At 42.1% G+C, this 21,765-nt stretch overlaps 1 protein-coding gene across 1 annotated transcript in view; it reads left to right on the forward strand.

Annotated features, from left to right (window-relative positions):
• The window catches only part of cpped1 (calcineurin-like phosphoesterase domain containing 1), a 65,755-nt gene that overhangs the window by 32,300 nt on the left and 11,690 nt on the right, over positions 1-21,765 (forward strand). The window contains exons 3-5 of the mRNA XM_080021655.1: positions 1,369-1,541; positions 2,500-2,625; positions 3,103-3,235. Coding sequence (XP_079877781.1) covers positions 1,369-1,541; positions 2,500-2,625; positions 3,103-3,235 — 432 coding nt within the window. The remainder of the gene's footprint in view (positions 1-1,368; positions 1,542-2,499; positions 2,626-3,102; positions 3,236-21,765) is intronic.

A 21,765-nucleotide genomic window follows, 5' to 3' on the forward strand; every position in this document is an offset into this window, starting at 1 on the left:
TTACAGCTAAGTGTCGCTTTACACTAGCCTAGCGAGTGCTATATTGGGTTTTTCCTGTATGATGTTGGCGCCATGTGCACAACAGCAGTTGTCTGAGGTGTCAGTTACAAATTTGTAATCAGTTGGCCTCTAATCAATCCTGTGCTGTCCTGCCAAACCTCATATTAACAGCAACATGATTCAGTGTGCCATGTGGGTGGACCTGATGGGCTACTGATTATGATCACATTATCAGATTGTTTGTAGTGATTAATGACTATATATAAGGATCCAAGGGGGCACTGTCAAACCCAACAGCAGTGGACATGACATGACAAGCGAATTCATGCTCAGGAACTACACAGATATGTTTGTGATTATATTCTCTTCTTGGCGGGCATGGCGGGTTTTGAAAAGGTGTCTAAACTATAGTTTAGGAAAATTTGGCATTTATCATCTGGTACAACTGAAGCACGCACAAAATCGAGGGACTCCATATTTTGATCATTCGACAGCGGCAGGGGTTAGCAAATGCTGTTGATCGTCATCTGTTAGCTCGATGGCGATCTCATGCGCCAAACAGGCATTCTGCACAGGTCTCTCAGTTTCAGAGGAAATGCCCCTCACCTGAGGATCTATTGATCTCCTCCTGAACTCCCCTGTGTATCCCCAAACTGGTTTCATTGCAGTGTACACAAACAGGGATGGACATTCAGCTGCCAAACCAGCGGTGTTGCTAGAACCCTCTGGTATGAAGGCTGAGAAGCTTTGTGAGGAGGTGCAATGCCGGTGTCGTTTATATGGCTTCTTTTAACACATTTTAAGAAAGAATGCGGTAGAATACATAGAAATGATTGCTAGAAATGCAAATTTGTGACAAAAGTTGACTTTATATCCCAATCAATCCATGCATGCAGAAGAGTTTCAAAGCTATTGACAGTAGAGAAGTCACTGTGTGGTTCTGGTGTTCACCAGACCGCAGTGGACGGCTTACAACACAGTGTAGACAACATGAAATGTGTGCTTTACTTTTCCCCCAGTTGAAAGTTGCAATGAGTTGGAAGCTGACTCATCGTGGGACGATACGACTCGTTTTGCTTAATTGCTGTGTGTTTTTTAGGGAACATAATTACCACAGTGAAAGTCTAGACTACAAGCAAGCTGTTGGAAAGTTAAACGGCAGCCTAGGTATGTCAAATGAATGGTTTAAAGGTGATAGCCAGGCAAAGATTCAGCAATGCCGCATCAGCTAAAAGAACATTTCTCGAGGAAAAATTATAATATGTTCTCATCTAACCTGTTCTACCGTAGCCCTGAACCAGTCACACAAGCAGTTTTCTCTCTCCACCCTGTCCATCGTTCATTTTGCGGCTCCCTTTACTTGCTCAGATGCTCCGTTCCGGGCGGAACAGGAGCGCGACCTGAAGAAGGCCTTGCAGGGGACCGACCCCTCCATCCCGCTGGTGTTTGTCAGTGGGAACCATGACCTGGGCAATGCCCCGACCCCTGGCACCGTGGAGCACTACTGCCGGGAATGGGGAGACGACTACTTCAGCTTCTGGGTGAGCCGGCGCAGCAGGTCTTGTGGTTGGGGGAGGGGGGGTTGTACTGAAGAGAAAGACTAGGGTAGCTATAAATCTGCTTTTAAATCTGTTGGCACTATCTTGGTAATACTCTGACGCAGTAAGTATGTCGCTAACGCTGCTATCTATTTGAATGGAAGTTGTCTGTATCTTTAGTTTTGTCCTTCATAGTACTATTATGAATAGAAAATGATCCAAAGGGGCACTTTCTTCTGAGCATGCATCATGGTGCAAAAGACAAAAGAATGACTTTGACATTCAAGCCAAGCGTGAATCTGAAAACATAATTTGGTGTTTTTATTATGATATGAACACAAAGCTTTGGTGATTTGACAGTTTGACTGAGTGTGTGTGTGTGTGTGTGTGTGTGTGTGTGTGTGTGTGTGTGTGTGTGTGTGTGTGTGTGTGTGTGTGTGTGTGTGTGTGTGTGTGTGTGTGTGTGTGTGTGTGTGTGTGTGTGTGTGTGTGTGTGTGTGTTCAGTGATGTTGGTGGTGTGTTTGGTCTGACAGCATCATTTCCAGTGGTTGAATGTCTATTATCATAGCGCTGCTTATCAGATGGCTTCCGTTTGCAAGCAGTGGAGGATGCGCTTGCTGACGTGCAGATGAACACACATCTGGACCATCTGGCCAGTGTAATCAGGATAGAACAGTTTTCAGCAGTAAGAAATGTCGCAATATGCTGGAAAACAGTAAAGCTATCTCCAGTTCAGATGATGCCCTCTTAGAATATTAAATATTTCCTCGCCGTTGCTTTTGCAAATACAGTGGTTTACTGCACAACTGCCCCTTGCCTGGCCTCCATGTCTGGCCTCTCAGCTCAACTTCTCTGTGACACTGCTTCATTGGTTTTTCTAAATGCGCATCTCAAAATGGTGTTGCAAAGTAAACTGTCTATAAGCAACCGTCTCGTAAGCTGTCCTGTGACGTGTCCCAGGCGGGTGGCGTCCTGTGCCTGGTCCTCAACTCCCAGCTGTTCTATGACTCCTCGGCCTGCCCTGAGCTGAAGGAGGCCCAGGAGGTCTGGTTGGAAGAACAGCTGAAGAGGGCCTCCTCCTCAACGGTGAGATGGTTTCACCGTCATAAGCGAGTTGCATGTCTGCCTCTGCGTTCAGTTTACGAATGGAAGGGTTTGTTGGTTTGGATTGCGATTGATCAAGCGTCATTTTGGGGATTTTTAGTTTGCCATGGTTTCTCATGGATAATTTAAAAAATGAAAAGAGTTGCGCCTCGGAAATCCTGTTTCAGAAACGCCTATACTACTTTGATTTAGAAAACAGGATTATAGAATAAATTCAGGAGGATTTAATAAGCGATTTGAATTCACAAATGCCTCACAAATGGAGGTAGGAACAGTCGAAACGTGGGCTGATTTATCAAGTTGCTTGGCAGCGTAATGCGTTCGAGTGTCATGACTCAGTGGCCTGGACGTCAGTGCTGTTTGGGTAATGGGGCAAATGACGCAAGCGATTCAATTTCCTGTTGTCTTTTGTCAGTCGGCGACCTGTCAATCAACGACCCAATGTGCATCTGTGTTCAGGAACCCAAGCCCAAGCACACCCTGGTGTTCCAGCACATTCCGTTGTACCTGAAGAGTCCTGGCGAGGAGGACGACTACTTCAACTTGCCGAAAGACGTCCGACTCGTCCTTATAGAGAGGTTCAAGGCAGCAGGTAAAGAGATTAACTAGGCCTTGAATAACAGACCAGTCACACTTTTACTGCAAGTTAACCCTTTAGATGTTGCATGTCAGGTATTTAGCTGACTTGCTTAGTGGGCAGCTAAGTGATTTATCGGCTTGTCGCGAGTGGACTCGAGTGGGCCTTGTTGAAGAATAGAAACTGTTTGTTCGGTGAATTGATTTTGCGCCGCCCAGCCTACAAGTCCCCTGCGGTCAAGAGTCAGTCATCATTGTGTTGTGGCTGTTTGTAATTTGCTAGAAATCTACATTCTCACGGACTTGATAATTCTGCATAAAGCTGGGCAATATTAACAAAAATCAAATTACCATATTTTTTTGATATATACCTCAATATTGATCATTTGATGATATTTTGTAGAGGTATGTGCAGGTAGAAGGAATTGGAGGCAGATGATCCGCCGTGGCGACCCCTAACGGGAGCAGCCGAAAGAGGAAGAAGAAGAAGATGTGTGGATGTGAGCATCAAATATTGATGCTCACAATATTTGAGACACAATCATTAGTAATGTGGATATTATAGCCTAGCAGGAAGAGGCATTGATTTGAACAACTAGAACAGTCCATGTAGTTCCGAAATTACATTACTTCACTGGAATGCTGCCTTAAAGGAAATATTTAACTATCACAATATTTCAATAACCAAAATCCCAGTCAATATCTAGTCCCATATCACAATATCTATATTATATCGATATATCGCCCAGCCGTAGTTCTGGATATAAATTATTATAGTAAGACTGGCAAGGACTATGTGCTGGATTAAGAAAATATTTATTTAACATTGTCTCTAGTCGAGACTTCTCTTGGGACATCAATTTCATAAATATCTGGACTGATTTGTTTGACATATTTTTAAAGAGAAAACAAAATTAGTTTGCTTAGCAAACTCAAAAAGAAGACCTTACAACTGTAGGCTTCCACAGGCTAAGTTACATAAGAGGCAAAGGGTTTTTTTTTTTAATTCATTTTTTTGTCGTAAAAGTCAAACAACCGCTTTCCATGATAATGGATTGAGACTGCTGTGCTGTGGTCTTAACCTCTCCTCTTAAATCTCTTCCGCAGCTGAAGGCAACTGATGTCAAACCTGGTCAGGTCGACGGACAGGGGGGATAAAGCTGCCATTAGCCTTAGCCACAGGGACACACACGAGCGCACACACACACACACACACACACACACACACACACACACACACACACACAAGACAGGCCTAATTGAATTAATCTGCTCGCTCACTCGCTACATGAAGAGTAATACCACAATCAGAGCCTATTGTCACAGGCTTAGAGGAGGCTGACGCAAGTAAGTAAGGACAGGGTAACACTCTGAAGGACGAGGAGTCTTTCATGAAAAATAAATAAATAGATAAGAGACTCTGGTTCAACTTGCGTACAGACACGCTTAACAATCTCCGGGAAACTTTTCACAGTCGACCGGCAGGATTTATCTCAAGCTCACACACAACCCACACTGCGGCATGCGTCAGGGTAACTGGCTCGGGATCGCATTTATTGTTGATTTCATTATCCCGGTCCCGGGCGTCATTGCATCCTTTTCAAACGCCGGCCCCGTTTTGGTCCGGCAATCAACCACCCCAGCTGTCTCTAGCCTATACTGTACCTCACAAATTGAAAGTTGCTCCACCTTGGGGAAGCGGCGGTTAAATTTGGATTCGGAAGAAGGCACAGCTGCACAGTACTTTGACACGCAGGGAGGTTGGTATCAATGCATGTGCTACTCCGTGTGGAATGTTCGTAACATGCTGGAGGCGGTCTTCTTTTCTCATCTCCACTCTTGTTCACACACGTCCTGCCGGCAATTAGAAATTCAGACTACATGCAGGGCATGTTCACTTTCGTCAATTATTGATGAAGGACATGCCAGAGTTATCTGCTGCGCTGGCTATTACTGCAATGTACGGTATCTGTAATGTACAATCAGTATGCAGTGTGTGTCTGTAGCTGGAAGATGTGAGGGAGATTTGATTGAGCGTTGTGTATTTTATGTATGCACGGTATGCACATCGCTGTAGCGTCACCCTGCGCCATCTCATACATAACTGTGTGACCGATCGTAATGACCAGCTCTAGCTACTTACTTAGCGCCAGTCTTTCATTTGATGAATTTGCATTTGACCAATAAATTAAGCTTGGATGCTGGTGGAAGGGGGGATGGTCACTTCAGTGGCATGGTGGTGCTAAGTAACCTAATCACGGATACTCAGTCCTTCACTAATCACATGCAACCACTCTAGCCATCGTGATTTGATCTAAAAATAAAAATCCTGTAATTTGTGGTTAACATCCCATTTCAATTAAAGAATTAAAAACACTGTACCTAACTCTGTAAGACTCCAGTGAAATATATTGAGAACTGCAAAGAATCCTATATTCCTAAAATTAATGGTAAATAGTAAGAAGTTAATTAGACAAATGTAGGAAACTAAGCAATTCTTCTTATTGCTATGCAACGTTCAGTGCTGATTTGGAAGATGGCTAGAACAAGGTTTCTAGATCCTCACAATGATGATGTTAGATATTGTACAAATGTATTTTGGTGACCCTACCTTGAGACATCCCAATACGGCATTCCTTTGAGTAACGTTTTTTATTATAATTATTTTATAAATGTATTATCTCGCACAAGATGGTACTTAACTACAATTGGTAGCCTCTCATACTCAATATGACATTTGACATGATCAGGCTTGATGGTGTGCTATATTCCACGTTGTTGGAGGAAGGCAGGCCAGAAGCAAGTGTGATAATTAAAAATATAAATAAAATTCCACATTGTTTAAAAAAATAATTGCACATATACTGTATGTAAGTACTGGGTGGTATGACAAAAAATTTGTATCACGGTATTTTTTAAGATTCTGCCAGTTTTACGGTATATCGCGGTATTATTTTTTTGCATGACTGAGCCTTTATATGGGTTTATAATGGCTTATTTTACTGTCAGGAATGCATAAAATATAAAAACAATTTAATGTCATAATGTATATACTGAAGGCTTTGGTTATTATCGGGATTGCTTGGCCCCATAAAATTATACAATACAGTATATGACGGAATGCACATGAAACAGTTGCAAAATGTAAACAATTTTTATTGTGCAAACTGCAATGTAGTAAAAACAGAACTTAAAAATAGATATACTGTTTATAAATAGAGGTAAGACATACCTCGAATCCAGTGTTTTAATCATTGCTCTGAACCCGTCTTTCTCGACTGTATATAGCGGGACCGTGTCCATGTTTTTCCTGTCATAATGCAGTGCCTCGAGCAAATGCCTCTGCAAGCGATGTCTGACCCCTGTCTTGGCTGTTTCACTGGCGCTACTGGTTGACAACCTTGAATCCGATGACCGTGATCGCATACACTCTTGATATTCTAACACATGTGTTCTGCTTAGGTGATAGAGTACGTTGCTATGGGTGGCTCGACAAGCTTTGCAATAAACAGTCTTTTGGTCTTTGTTGGATTTTTTAAAACCAAAAAACTTCCAAACAGTAGACACAACTCCTCTCTTGGGCACAAGTTCTTCTGGTGCATGATCTCCACCTCCGGTATCTTTTTCTTCATCCTCCACCTCTAGTAACTATTGTGCTTAATCTCTGGTGGCGAGACATTTCACTGCATATATGTATGAAAGTATGTATATGTATGTGACGAACAAACCTCTTGAATCTTGACTGTAATGTTACTGTAGCGACGACAGAGCCTCACCCAGCTGCAGCAGACTGTTATGCTACCTTGTTAGCGAGCTGTACCCAGCATGCCATTCGGCTGTGAAATTTAGTATATGCACAGTTGTTTGTGTCACAAATTGTTGTATGCAATGGTGTTTTGGTGGTGTTGTTAAAGAGAATTAGTTGTGGGTTATTAATTGTTCCATTATAAAGTTATAACTGTTAGTCTGAAGGGTACACGGTTAATAGGGGTCCCCTCAATATACTGTAGCGCTCTTCGCGGAAAATATTATGTATTTTGCAGCCTATTGAATAGTTACAGCAATTGTTTCAGCTACCGACGGTATGGCGGTATATGAAAAATTCATATTTTACTGGAAATGTAAACCTGGTATACCAGATGAAACAGTATACCGCCCAGCACTACTGTATGTACAGTATGGTGCCCACTTTGTTTTGGTACTGTGCTGTGGAAACGGTGGAAAATTCCTCCATGCTTCCAAGATTCAAGAGGTTTATTGCTCCCACAGTTGACAACTACATTGATGCCAGATGATTGGTGTCCAATACTTAGCAAGCACCTCACTGGATGGCTTCCCTTTACCTTTTGACCTTTTAAGCACTGTTTATCAAATGCAGACAGCTTTTTGAGTCTTCCATGACATTTTCTGTCTTCAACATTCTGCAAGTTTGTTCAAATTTCTTTCTGACTGCTTTAACACCACATCTTGACAATCCAATTTGATGTGCTAGCGTCTTGCTTCCTATATCTTTGTTGATACAAAACTGTAACTTCATGGCTGCCAAAGTGCGTTTAGCCATTTCCAAAACCGTCCCTCGAAGGACTTCAGCCATTTGCTATTACAAATCAATTCACCCATGTGTCCATTAAATCCCACAGCTACATCACCCGCCTAATCAGTACCTCAATAAGAGGTATGAGTGAGGCATGCTGGTGGTGGACTGGCTAGGGTTCCTCAAGGAATGAAACCAAACCATTCTCACAAAATACCCATGACATTTTAAAGACAAAGAAATTGTTGTCAGTTTGTATTGCACAAGTGTTCACATGCCTAGAGTTGAGAACATTTACAAGGGCTTGGAGAATCTGTGCTGAGTACGTAGCTAAACTCTAACCGTATGTAGGAAGAATGGCCAGTTGTCTCTTTGCTTTCTCTAACCCTTATTACCATTTATGACAGCTGTCTACAGTCACTGTAAACAAGAACAAAGGTTAATGCAGCTGTTTCATTTATGCCTCACATCCCAAGGGCTTCCCTCTGGGGGTCATTACCACAATATTGACAAGTTGTATGAAAAAAAAGATGTTTTAAAGGCATGATGAAGTGCTGTCAGCCTAGCACCCAGCAACAGGGCATGTCTTTGACCATAAATTTGTGACGCACAGTGGTACCGCATGTCAGTCACACACGCACTTCAACACAAAAACATTACCAGCAATAGCGCAAATATTTGTGTTATCCCAATGGAAATTTCAGCCGTAATATATCAACTTTATACTTGGAATATTATTGCATTATCGTGTCTTTTTGCCGGACCTGATCAGAGGCATGTTGCCAATGTTATATCACTAATGATTGGTTATTTGACTGCAGCCTTTTAAACAGTGTACAGTAATCTTATTTATCATTGATGAGTTGCTTGAGTTACTATTTAATTGTTAGAACTGCAGTTTGGTGTCGTTTCACCATAGAAGTAGTTTTATGTCTACTGGAGTAGACTCTAGGCTCTTTTATTTGTATAGCTAATATTAAATAATCGTTTCAGAACCAAGCTAGTGTAATTGCTGTGAGAAAAATTACAAATTGGAACATAATACAGTTTTAGTATTTAGTATTGTATGTATAGTATGATACACAGCCAGAGATAGGTAGAGTAGCCAAAAAACGGTTCTCAAGTAAAAGTATTGTTACTTTAAAATAATAATGACTAATAGAAGTAAAAATAGTCATCCATATAATATTACTTTGGTAAGAGTAAGAAAATATAAAGTGAAAGTACTGAGATACGTCATACAATTTGATGTATTGTTGAAATTAGCAGAGCAAGATGAACTTAAATATCCAAATATACAAAATATACATTTGTAAATGCTTGTCCAAAATAAATAAACAAAATATAAAATAGCCATGTGCTATTTCAAATATGGCCCAAATGATATCCCTTTAAATAAAATAGTACATAATAATAAATTAAATCTTGACAAAATAACTCACGCACGGCTCACCACTGTCTGGACGAGAGAAAAAAAAAAATAGGTTGGGTTTACATTTTGCCTCAAATGCAGTATTTCCAAACAGCAATCCTGCTGTTTTCTTTGTCAACCAAAACCGGTCGCGGCAGCTCTGCACTTGCCATCTTTAATGAGCTGACACCATAACAAACCGGAGTGAATGAGACAGTGAAGACGGCAAGTGAGTTAGAGAAGGCGGGTCTATATGGGCGCTGCAGTGGTGTGTGTCAACTTGCTGTCAGAGAGAAGAGAGAGCAAGGAAGCGCAGCTGCTACCGATATATCGAGAGTGCAGAAAATGAGTATTGAAACCATTTAAAATATTCAGTAATGATATTTATAGAAAAAATTATATTATTGACAACACTAGTCTTTAGACATTTTTTGTTTATTGGCCGCGTGAGCACCGGCAGCGGATTATCTCAAAATGTGCAAATATCGGCCCAATCAATCGGCTGACCGATTATTTGGTTGACCACTAGTGTGTACAAATGAGAAACTGAATTTGTTTTTCTGAATAAAGACATTAATGGAATAGATAACAAGTAGTTTCAAAACATTCTTTTATCTTTCTTTTTCACAACATCAAGCTTTTGAAACCAATACTTGGGTAACAATACTGTGTGTGAACTCTTCAAACTTTACGTGTGTGTGTGTGTGTGTGTGTGTGTGTGTGTGTGTGTGTGTGTGTGTGTGTGTGTGTGTGTGTGTGTGTGTGTGTGTGTGTGTGTGTGTGTGTGTGTGTGTGTGTGTGTGTGTGTGTTTTGGTGAAAATTTGTGTTCATGTATGTTCTGTCGCAAAGAATCACTTAGTGAAGGCTTACTGTTAAGCTTCGACAGTAGTTGGCTCTCAAGGTGATCTTTTGGAAGTGAACAGGAGCCCTGCATGACTAAAACGTCTCTCACAGGCTACAGATGCTGGAAGACTTGTGTTGACTTTGAGCAACAATTTCTTGATTTGAGGAAAGGAATGCGATAGAGCCATACCTCCAGTGCACATGAAAGGTAGCACTCCAGCTCTGCTTTTTGTGGGTTTCCTGCCTTCATGTATGCAAAGAAGTCATCTTCGTCAGAGTGGCTGCTGTTTGAGCTGGCATTGTCATCCAAGCCAGTGTTTAGGTGATTTTTGGTGTAGTCAAGGTTTTGAGGTAGTCAAGATAAATCGTTTTCAAAAGAAATTGAGTCTGCACATTCTTCTTACCATTCTGCTGTATCTGCCCCCACTCTGCTGATTTTTGATATTAAGAGCTCTCAGAGTTTGTGACTCTTGCCAAACTGTAGTTTCTCACTGACACAATATAACCCACAAAGACAACAACCATTACATCGATTAATATGTCAAGGTCAATTGGTTCTCTTTTGAATTATTACATTAGTATATGACCAGCTTTTACGTTGCTCTCCTCTGTTCTGAATTTTGTTAGAAGTATAACTGTCGCAATCAGCTCAGTTTTTTTTCATGTCCTCTCCAAAATCTTTCAGGATCCCATGCTGCAGGGCCTCAAGGAGAGGTCTACACACTTTGCAAGTTGACTCTAGCTTCTTCAGCTTGTCCTGCAACTGATGAAGGGTTGACAGCAGGAACACCATATGCACAGATGATTCCCCTTGGAGGGTGTTATGGGCCATGGCAACAGGCTTCATTACAGCAGCGTACTCAGCCAAAAATCCCATTTTAGCTGGATTGAGCCTGTAAAACACAGTTAATAAACTATTTCACTCAACTCAACTACAATTATCACACAACCGTGTAAAAAAAAAAAAAAAAAAAAAGAATCTATAGATATATATTATAACTGAAACATTTCAACTAGGTTTAAAGAGTAACTTAAGACTTGTTGCAACTAAAGACTGGTGGATTCACCGATCAATCAGCAATGCTGACACCTGTTTCATTACTCATTAACAAATAATGTGAGTTCTACTTAGATCTTTATCTTTAGTTCTGTGCATACATTGCAAATTGCTTTTTCTCCTTGCTTCTTCTGGATGCACACAGCCCTTTCTACAGAGAGAAACAGGGCGCTCCAATGCGTCTTGATTGGGTCGGTGGAACTGCAATTTGCATTCACATTCCACTGTTTCAAAAGCCATTGTTGACCTGCTGTTTTTTTTCCACAGAGCCTTACATTTTGCAAAAGCAGGCCGAGACAGCCTCTCGTATGTTTCGCTGCAAGCTTCGGCAGCAGTGGCATCAACTGTTGAGATAAGGTTGAGGAGATGCACACTTTTGATGCCTTGGAAGACACCGGCACTCAAGGCCGGTGTCGTCATTGAGAATAGCAGACACATCTTGATACTCCACCTCTGAGTGACTTTCATCTTCTGACACATCGTCAAGGATGGAGTCTCTCTCCTCCTGTCCATCAGCGACTTCCTCCTCTTTCCTCTTTCCCACTCGAAAGGCCTTCAGGAAGCTGGAGCCACTGTCTGTTTCCGTCACCGTTTCCCTGATGTGGTACTCAGAATGCATTTCCTCTAGTAACTACGCTGTCTGGCTTAGTAAGTTAGTTACCTACTACCACAACAGCAGTCTGTTGTGGTTGCAATGTGGTTCACAGCGCTCAACTTTTTAATGTTTATGCTCTTCACGGTCTTTGCAGGTTCCTGCATTTAACAGAATAACATTTTTGTTGTCATTACTGTACACTGAGGTTGCAAGGTTCAGGTTTCTATAACTTTTTACAGTGAGTTGGCGTGGATGTATTTGAATGTATCTTATCCTTCTGTAAAATATATAATAATGTATTTATGACCAAAGCTTATATATCAGTTATACAATTAACATGAAGATGGAACTTAACGGGGGGAAAATGTGGAACTTATACTGTGCCTGTGTGTGTGTGTGTGTGTGTGTGTGTGTGTGTGTGTGTGTGTGTGTGTGTGTGTGTGTGTGTGTGTGTGTGTGTGTGTGTGTGTGTGTGTGTGTGTGTTTAACAAAAATAATATAATCATCATTGTCATGAGTTACTACAGTCTACACTACCTGAATGCCAGAATGTACATAACATCTCGGTCTACTTATTTACATTTCCATTCCGTTCGGAGCGTGGTGGCTGAAATCTTTGAGATTGCCTATTTATTTAGTTAAAGTGGCAATTAATTACCTTCTCTAGCCCTGTAACAGGACCCTCTGGGTGTCTTGTCAATATTCGGTTTCCAAAAACAACAATAGAATATTAAAGACTCCCTCCCAAGACTAGGGTCCTGTAACAAAACCAACCTACAACTTACATGTTTTCTCAAGTTCAAATTTGAGTTATTATAGGCTGAAATGTCCACATTTTTAGGCACAAGAAGAAGGCAGCACATAATGTAACTATTGTTTTTGGTAGTCTGTAAGGAAAACATAGTTTGAACGTTGGCGTCAGTGGTTTTCTCGCTCAATTGCGATGGGTTGCTACAGCCTACACTAGTTTGTTATCTAGCTATGGCGCCTTCGTCCCGCAAATGCATCTTCCCTGGATGCCAGAATGTACATAATAGATCGCTCTCCTTATTTACATTTCCGTTCAGTCCTGGACAGTGGGGCACTGTCCCAGCTTCTCATCTGAGCGTGGCTCTCCCAGGGTGAAGAGCATAAGGAGCCGGAACAGTGGCTCGGCGCACAGAGCCGCATGGAATGCACAGAGCTGAGGCAACCACCACACTCCCCACAACAAATACCCCATTTTCTAATGTTATATTTTTAACTTAAGAACAAAATCAAAACAACCAAAAAGAGCCTGTAATTGGTTTTCTGATTGGATTTGTATATGTATGTATTGGATTAGTAGTATTTGACACATTGGTGTATTTGAAACACTAGGGTCAGGCGTGGTTTCAGTCTCAGAGCAGAGCGATCCGCCTTTTTTTTCATGATTTTGAATCCTAATTTTTTATACTTGGCGATTTCTTTTAATCATTCAAATTTGGCTGGGTGGTTATCAACACATTTTTCTCTGGTGTGACAAACTCAGAACACATTTATAATTGCTTTACAGGGACTTTAGTCGCTCTCCTTTTGCGGGGATGGGGGCTGCAGGGGGCTTGGGTTGGGAGGAGGGCGAGTTTGAGTTCAAGTTGATGTTTGAGGAAGACCCCGCCGTGTCAGCTCCGGGGGGCCTCATCCTCGCTGCGCGCTGCCCGGCCAAAGAGCGCCGCAGCCGGGGAGAGAGTGGAGGAAGCCCCGGCACTCCTGGACCCAAACACTAGTCAGACTTCATGTTTGATAATAACGTGTAATATAACTGATTGGCACGACAACTCTCTATGGGATTCAGACATGGAAACTTCTGGTGAAGTGCAGATTGCCTGTTTGTTCGGCATTAGGTTTGACAAGGCCGGGCCGGAGGGACGCTGTTTTTTTTTAACATAGATTAAATATTTTGGACATAAATTGTGTGTAAATAAAGAAGCATTTACTTAAAATTAAGTATCATATTTTACATATGTTTTTTTCCAATCACCATGCACTTACGTCACTGAATGTTGCTCTTGTGTCGTTTAGTGTAAATGTCCCCCAAGAACGGTGTTTTAACAATAACATGGATCATGCAGTGCGGACACAAAAGAAAGCGATGGTTCCTCCAAAGGTTCTTAGAACTGCTGTACTTGGACACCTTCTGTGACCAATTATAGTTTTCTGCGTTTTGTAAAATGCAGCTCGAGTTACAGTTTTCAGAGTTTACTTTTAACGCAGCATCGGCTCTAGTTGTCTCTCTACGTGTAGGAAACGGAGTGTGTCAGAAGTGTGTACAGTATATAAACTGTATATTTTTTTTCACCCAACCCTAATGAAAAACCCATACGACCATACACACTCATGTAAACACTCTCCCTCCGCATTCTCTAGAATGTACGATCAAGGTGTGTATCAGCGCAACGCTGAAGAAAGCACATCATTTTATGAAAACCTTTGTTTGTCTATTTATTTATTTATTTCCCTGCAGGGCATACAAGTGCTGAGTAAAAACATCCCCAGCAGAGGGAAGAGAGATACGTAAATAAAAAAATAAAGAGGATGAACGAAAGAAAGAAAGAAAAACAAATGTAACAATAAGGAAATTAAATGAAGTATATGTTCCTTGCTGTGTGGTCCTTTAGGGAGAATGCAACGGGAGAGAGGGTGAGATAGTGCTGTGAGTTGTTTGTCATCCTCCCCCTGTGGGGTGCTCCGGCAGGGGCTGTTTTTTCCTCTCATCCATGGTATATTATGTATTTATCAAATATACGATGGCTATGGTAATTCCCCCCCCCCCCCCCCCCCCCCCCCCCGTGTTGATATTTCCGCATCGTCTCCTTCCCCTGTTGAGCAGTCTGTCGTTCTGTGCTCTCATGTCCAAGGCTCTCCAGATGTGCCCATCTGCTCTTGTGATCACTACCGTAAGGATCATTAAACCTTACATGCACGCACGTTCTCCATTTCCATTTGCCCCAACACAAAAGGTGTAAAGTGCCACTCGGGGGTGGGCACTCCAGCCAGGGCGTGGGTGAAACTGGATCACATACGGCGCTATGGTTTTAAAGGGGCAATAGACAACATTTGTAGGCTCCCCCACTAGTATTTCAGAGTGGTATTATTGTTTGCACCGCTGTCTCAAAGTCATCTGGATCACTTTACATTTTCCTCCAAGCGCTCCGTGGACATGATCAACACCACTTTGGAAATAAGAGAGAAGAAAGAAGCATGTTCACTGAAGAGGTTCATTGAAATTGTCACAATTGTGGTTTAATTTTATTTATTTTGTTGGCCCAATCATAGACATACAGTATGTACATAGACGCCGCATTGACTGCTTTGGCCCATTGCTGTGATACGTCAGTATCGCCGACATATTGTAGTGGGCAAGACTGGCCTGTACACAAATACAAGTAAACGGGGGAGCTGCATTTTTTTCTGGTCTGGATAAAATCACCATAATGTTTACATTTCACAACAGATTTCAATGAGTCGTTTTTATATTCAAGGGTTTATGACCTACCTGGAGTAGATTGCTCCACCGTCCCCCATTTCCAATGATGGTTGCGCATTGGATGATGCACTTCCTGTGACACACTGCTGTAAATTGATCATTTTCCCGGGAGTTCATACCCTGTGGCAATCCGAATGCATAGTGATATCCAGACTTTATAGGGAACCAATCGAAAAGCAGATTGTCATTATTCTATAGCCATTACGCTGTACAATCAACATTTATTTCATAATGATGAGTAAAAGCAAAAAAGTTGTCTGTTGCTCCTTTAATTTCCACCAGAAATTAGGAATTTTCCAGGACCAAGCACGTTCTGCGCTTCTCCCTACAATGTTGGGAAAAGTGTGTGTGTGTGTGTGCGTGCGTGCGCGCGTTCAGTCACTGTAACGTTGCATTTGATAATTCCACCTTCAAGCAGTTGTGCTTTCTCCAATGGAATTAAACGATTAAAAGAATCCAGAAATGAAATGTCAGCTATAATCAGTAAAATTTAAATTGGTATACTCCTTTAAAGAATGTTTGTTTTCTAGAGGAAATGTGAGGGCTGTTCTGTGGATTATTGGACTGCATGAGTGTTCAACCTCATTGGAATTCTTATTCGGGCAAAAGCATAACAGGGCTCTGGCAACAAAGAGACCCCGAAATTGGACGGCTGTCATCAATCGCTGTCTACCAAAGTCTAATTCCACAGCAAGCAGCTCTGAAATGTAACATCTTGAGTGCTCTACAATAAGCTCTTTTGGTGTCTGGTCAGTTTCAGAGGCCGTTGTTTGTGACTCCTGTGACCACTACTGAGTTTGTTTGTTGTTTTTGGCATTTTCTGGGGAAAGGATTCATATATTTCGTTCTTGTTTTTTTTTTTTTTAAATTTGGATTGGGATTAGCGTTTTCGGCGTACGCATGTATTTGTGTTGTTCTGCATGATGTACTGTGGGGATGTACATGTTATCACAGCACAGCAGATGCACATGGGACCAGTGCTACAGCAATAAGTCTCCTCTCGGTGCGACACACATCACATAGTTCCTACTTGGAGACTTTTGACCGCCTTTCAGCAGATATTAACAATCCAGTGTCTTTGTGCAATGCCCCCCTTCCTCGACCTAGGACAACTTAAGTAACTTGCTAACTTTTCTCCATCAATTACCGGGGTTTTTAATTTGACATTGATTCGTAATTGCATGAAATCAATTTACCTTCATTTTTTCCAGGCAGCTCGCTGTGTTGTTAATCTCTCTGTTACATATCGGCCAAGAAATGCCATTGATTTGATTCGCTCTGACCACACAAACAGCCATGTGCTGTTTCACCCGTTGCCATGCCAACTGGGACAGAAACCAGGGAGCTAGTTAGCGGTGTAGTATTTTCTTATCTTCCTTGATTCTTATCCCTGCTCTTATGTGTCGTTTCTTCTGCAGAGAAGCTTTCCCGACAGGAAAAAAGCCAGGACACTCCAGGTATACTGCTGTTACTGTTCCTACAGCAACAGTTAACTACACCGTCTAAAACATCATGACAGTTTGGCTCAAAGAGATTCATCTAGCCTTCACAATACATTGTGAAATGCTGTTTGGTGTTTACACACTAGAGTTACTGCTGTTGACAACAGTGACTTGCCGAAATGGTCAACAAGTTATTTTACTCCCCACTTCCCATGACACTCACTAACTGCCATGTGTGGTAAAATCATCTAACCAACATGATGTACTTACTGAGAGAGCAGTCTTGGTGTGACACGGTTGTTATTGATGTTCTTGTGTTTCACATACATGGTCCAGATTGACCAAAAAGTCCTCAACAGTGAGGATGTGGGCTTCGTCCTCTTTAGGGTCTGTACTAATATTGGTGTTCAGAGTGTTCACAGGATTTTCCAGCCATGCATAGATGGTACTCATCATGTTGGTACTCCCTCCAGCTCCAAAATCAGTAACAGCTTGGAGAAGTCATGCTGATGTACCATGCAGCAGCTAGACATGTCCTCGATTAATTTGTTAGTGGCGGAGGTTACCCCTCCCTATACCGATCATGTATTTCATGTTTGGATCGTGAAGCTCATGAATGTCGCAAGGAAACGTCATTGAACTGGGCCCAGTAAACTCACTCATGGAACACAGTAATCAGACGGAAGACGGTGCAACCTTGAATCTTTACGAGCAATGCTCGTCCCCCACGCAGAACCATTTCTCAAATTTAGCTTTGTGGATACTTTTATCTAAATCTAAATGTAAATTGAATTAAGTGGATCTCTCGTTTGGCTAATTTGTGAACCATACATTTGCGGGGGCTGTTGAGCCAGTCATAAAAGTTAGCTCAAAGAATAATCTTAAAACACTGGCTTTTACAGCTTGCTAGGGATCAGACTGAAGTCTGAAATCTGAAGCGTTTCCGGAGCAACTGTCTTAATGGTTACGGAGCGAATTTGCCAACAGCACAAGCATATATAGTCCACTATTGGAGATAGAAAATCGGAAGTGATGTGGTTATTTACTGAGATGGTGACCTATTTCCCCAATAAATACCATTAATTGCCAGCCCTTTACAGGGTCTCACTCAGATGCTATTCCCATTGTGTATTCCAATGACTCATCCACTTCACAGTGAAAGTGCACTATACAGTAATCCACCCTGGTTCTTGGCGTAGTTTGCTTCAATGTAGTAACACAGAAATAATGCTGGGGCTCATACATACATACATTTCTTTACTTCGCACCTAAAGGTCATGTACAGTATATTAGGGCTTTAAGAGTTAACGCGTTAACGCAAAACAATTTTTACGCCTCAATTTGTTCTGACGCATTAACGCACATTCTGTAATGACTGTAGGATTTTTTTTTTTAGGGGGATCCTTGGCACGGAATCCTCGCTGTCTGATTTGTTTGTGGGTGTGTGTGTGTGTGTGTGTGTGTTCTTTACAATCAGGTCAAGTCTGTAGTTGCTGCGGCAAAGTGACATATGGGGGGCGCAAAATAAAATTGATGATTGGTTATATTGTTTTTATATATTGTTTATATGCATGATGCATCGACACAGACATGTATTCCTGATATATGCAATACAGCATACTTTCTCTCCGTCTGTCTCACACAAGCATACACACACATGCACATACACACACCCACCCCTGGCCAATTTATACTGGTGTCTGCTGAGAATACTCAAAATAAGTGCTAAAATGGGTTCTTTATAAAAATTCAACTATAAACATATTTGTAGAGTTGAAGATATACACTTTCAATCACTGAAACCTTGACCTCACCTTATGTATGTCGTGCCGTCATGGCTTGGTAGCAGACTACAATAATCCATGGATGATGCCATCATGCAAGTTTTTCATCAGCACACTTTTAAAAGTTATAAATAAAATACTTTCTTTATGTGCGCCGTGAAGACAGCACCAGTGGGACATCCGGTGACAACACTCAACTTGGTCACCATTGGTTGAACAGTCCCAAAGCAGTACCTTTGAGAGTTTCTGGACAATATTTGTCATTGTTTAGGGTTGTTAATTGATTTCCAGTAAACATACATTTGCATAAAGCGTAGAGTATTAAAATATCCCTGGTGCAAATAATTTGTCTATAATAATAACAATAATAAAATCTGTGAAAGGTATAAAACACTTTGGGTGTGTCTTTGTAGAATTCGGGTCCTACGATTTTTTTTCTCATTGAAATCCCTTTGGAGAGTTTCATAGAATACCAAATTCCTCTCTGCTCTGCAAGGCGGACGGGTCCCGTGGAGGAACAATACACGCTCAGCGCACGTTTCCCCTCATCTTCCTTATCCACCCTTTGTAGATGCAGTAATGTAAACACCCCCCCCCCCCCCCCCCCCTTTACTCCACCATCTCCTCAGAGACTCACATCTCACACCCAAGGTACCCTCAGTACATTTCATCTGTGTACTCGCACACACTCCCAACGTGCACGCTTGGGAAACGCACACGCTAACACAGGTGCAAACAAAGGTGCACACTTTCTTAGCCCGTTACCTTCCTGAGCAGGCAAACCCACTTTATTTCTAAAAAAAAAAAAAAGAAAAAAACACGGCGAGTGAAAAACACTTTGGAACTCCGAACATAGCTGGCGGCTTCAGAGTTGTACATAGCTAATTAGAAGCAAAGATAAGCTGTGTAAGTGAATGTGCAGCTCTGCCTTGTGTGTCTCTCCCTCACTTTCTTTTATTCTTCCTCCCTCTCTCTCTCTCGCCGTGGGTTATCTTTATCAGCGAGGGTCCTCGTCTGTTCCAAACTGAAGACGCATTCATCACCCAGGGGGGATGCGATAAGAGGCCATGGATAAGCCTTTAACCCCATTGTTTTAATGATGAGGAGGATGAATAATGCTCTCCGCTTCCCTCTCCCTCCCTCTCTCACTCAATCTCTCTGCCTCCCTTTCCCTTTCCGTTCTCAATGTAATTTAATTTGGCGGCAATGTTTTTTTTGTTGTTTTTTTGCTGTTTTTATTTTTTTTATTTTTTATTTTTGGTCCTTTTCTTTTTATTGCCATGAATGTTTCATGAGCGGTATTGCCCAAGTGTCGGAGTACAGTGGGAAATAATTATACAAAAAGCAATGGAATATGCAAAAGCAAAATGGTCGCGCAAAGGAAGATGCGCGTTTATCTTTCTCCGTTGCTCTCTGCCTCGTCTTTTTCTTATCCCTTCCTTTGTTTTTGTCGTAATCCAGTGAATCGATGCGGCGACGTGGTATTTTTTGCGCTTTGAACTCCCGAGGACGTGAAACCCCTTCCAGTCACTGGGGACTTTCGCGGGGAGTCAAACCCTCCGCACCCTCTGTGCCCTCGGACTGTATAATTGATTGAGTCGTCACAGAGGGTCGACTCGCTGGTGTTTTTTTTCAGGGCTTTTTTTCTCCATTGAACCAGGCTTCCATAAATATATGAGTTTACGGCTCCTTTCCGATGATTTCCTTTATCTTTGTGTTACCTGTCGGCTCCCACATTCCAGCGGGACGTCGGCATCTATTCTATTTGCATATCTCGCATGAAAGTAATGCAGGATACATTAGTCAAATTTCACCGCCTTGTTGTGGTACTCTCCAAGTGTGCAGTTGTTTGTCTTGTATTTCTGTGTGTGTGTGCCGATGTACTGTATATCTGTAATCTTTCGGTGAATTTGAAGTGCGTGTGTGTGCGTGCGTGCCTGTGTGTGTGCGTGTGTGTGTGTGTGTGCGCGTGTGTGTGTGTGTGTGTGTGTGTGTGTGTGTGTGTGTGTGTGTGTGTGTGTGTGTGTGTGTGTGTGTGTGTGTGTGTGTGTGTGTGTGTGTGAAAAAGGGGGGACACCATGAGGGGAAGCTGTGACTGATAGGTGAGGGTGATTTATGGGGAACACGGGCATCAAGAGGTCCCGCGTCGCTACATAATTACGCATTTCTCTCTGTCATGCAAATTATCCTCAGCCACTATTTCATGATGAATTATTTCCCATCTCTGCGCTTTAATGACAACTGACCTACTACACACACTCACATACCACGTGGGTTCGCCTCCTACACAGCTCATTCTCACAGATGTGCAGATGACAGATTTGCTCTGAGCAGCATTCTCCGGTTGTGCCTAAGTGAGAGGGAGAGATATTAAAATAGAGAGAGAGTAGGAAAAGAGGAGTTGGAGAGGGAGGAAAAAGGGTGACTATTGTTAGGAGTTGGTAGCACTAATAATGTGGAAACTTTGCTCACAATTAGCCTTTCCGATCTTTGGCACCCCCGGTTCAGTGGTCAACGAGTGAAAATGGAATAAAGGAAGTAGTGAGAGTTACAAAAATGGAACGTGCTGACAGCCATGGTGCTTTTTGTCAGTATCTAAATATAAAAAAAATCTGGGTTAATTAATAACAAGGGGGAACGGTAGCCCTGGAAGTGTGGAATAAAGGTGTAAAATCCTACTCAGCCAAATGTTAGCAGGAGAGGGATTCCCCTGTGCTGGCCGTTGCATTTGACCCCAATCGCAATTCAATTTGACTCTGGGTAATTTTGTTTGCCTTGCATCGCATTCCACTGACTCTGTGTTTTCTGAGTTTTTCTCTCACAGCAACACGCACATAAACATGCAGGCATGCACCCCCTCCTCCCTCGCCAGAACTACCCCTGCCCGTCAAAGCAGAGACTTGTCCCCTGATGGGAGTCTATCTTGAAAAAAAGTGTGGCGGAAACTGGCACAGGTAAATGAGATTCCCATTGGAGGGGGGTGACAAATGCATGAAAATCATTAGTGCAGAGTGTGCATGTTTTGAGCGTGTCTGCAAGGATACCCACTCAGCAGGAAAAGACTTGGAAGAAGGGGAGGACCCAAAAACGCACCACTTGTTTTTTTAATGGTGGTTACCCATTTTCAGTGTACTTTTACATTGCTGTTTCACCACTATTAATTACAAACTTTGGAGCAGATAGATGGCCTTCTCAAATATTTATTCCACATTTTTCACCCGTCCACAAGCCATTCACAATAGATTGCTTGTAAGTTACTGCGTACATTCCCTCAATGCTTGCTGGAATTCGCACCATCGCTTGTTCCACCATTGACTCACGAGTGGCATGATCCTTAATACCTGTCGTTATCATTATTGGTAAAACCCAATCAG

Source organism: Zeus faber (assembly GCF_960531495.2).
Source record: "Zeus faber genome assembly, chromosome: 20".
NCBI classification, from domain to species: Eukaryota; Metazoa; Chordata; class Actinopteri; order Zeiformes; family Zeidae; genus Zeus; species Zeus faber.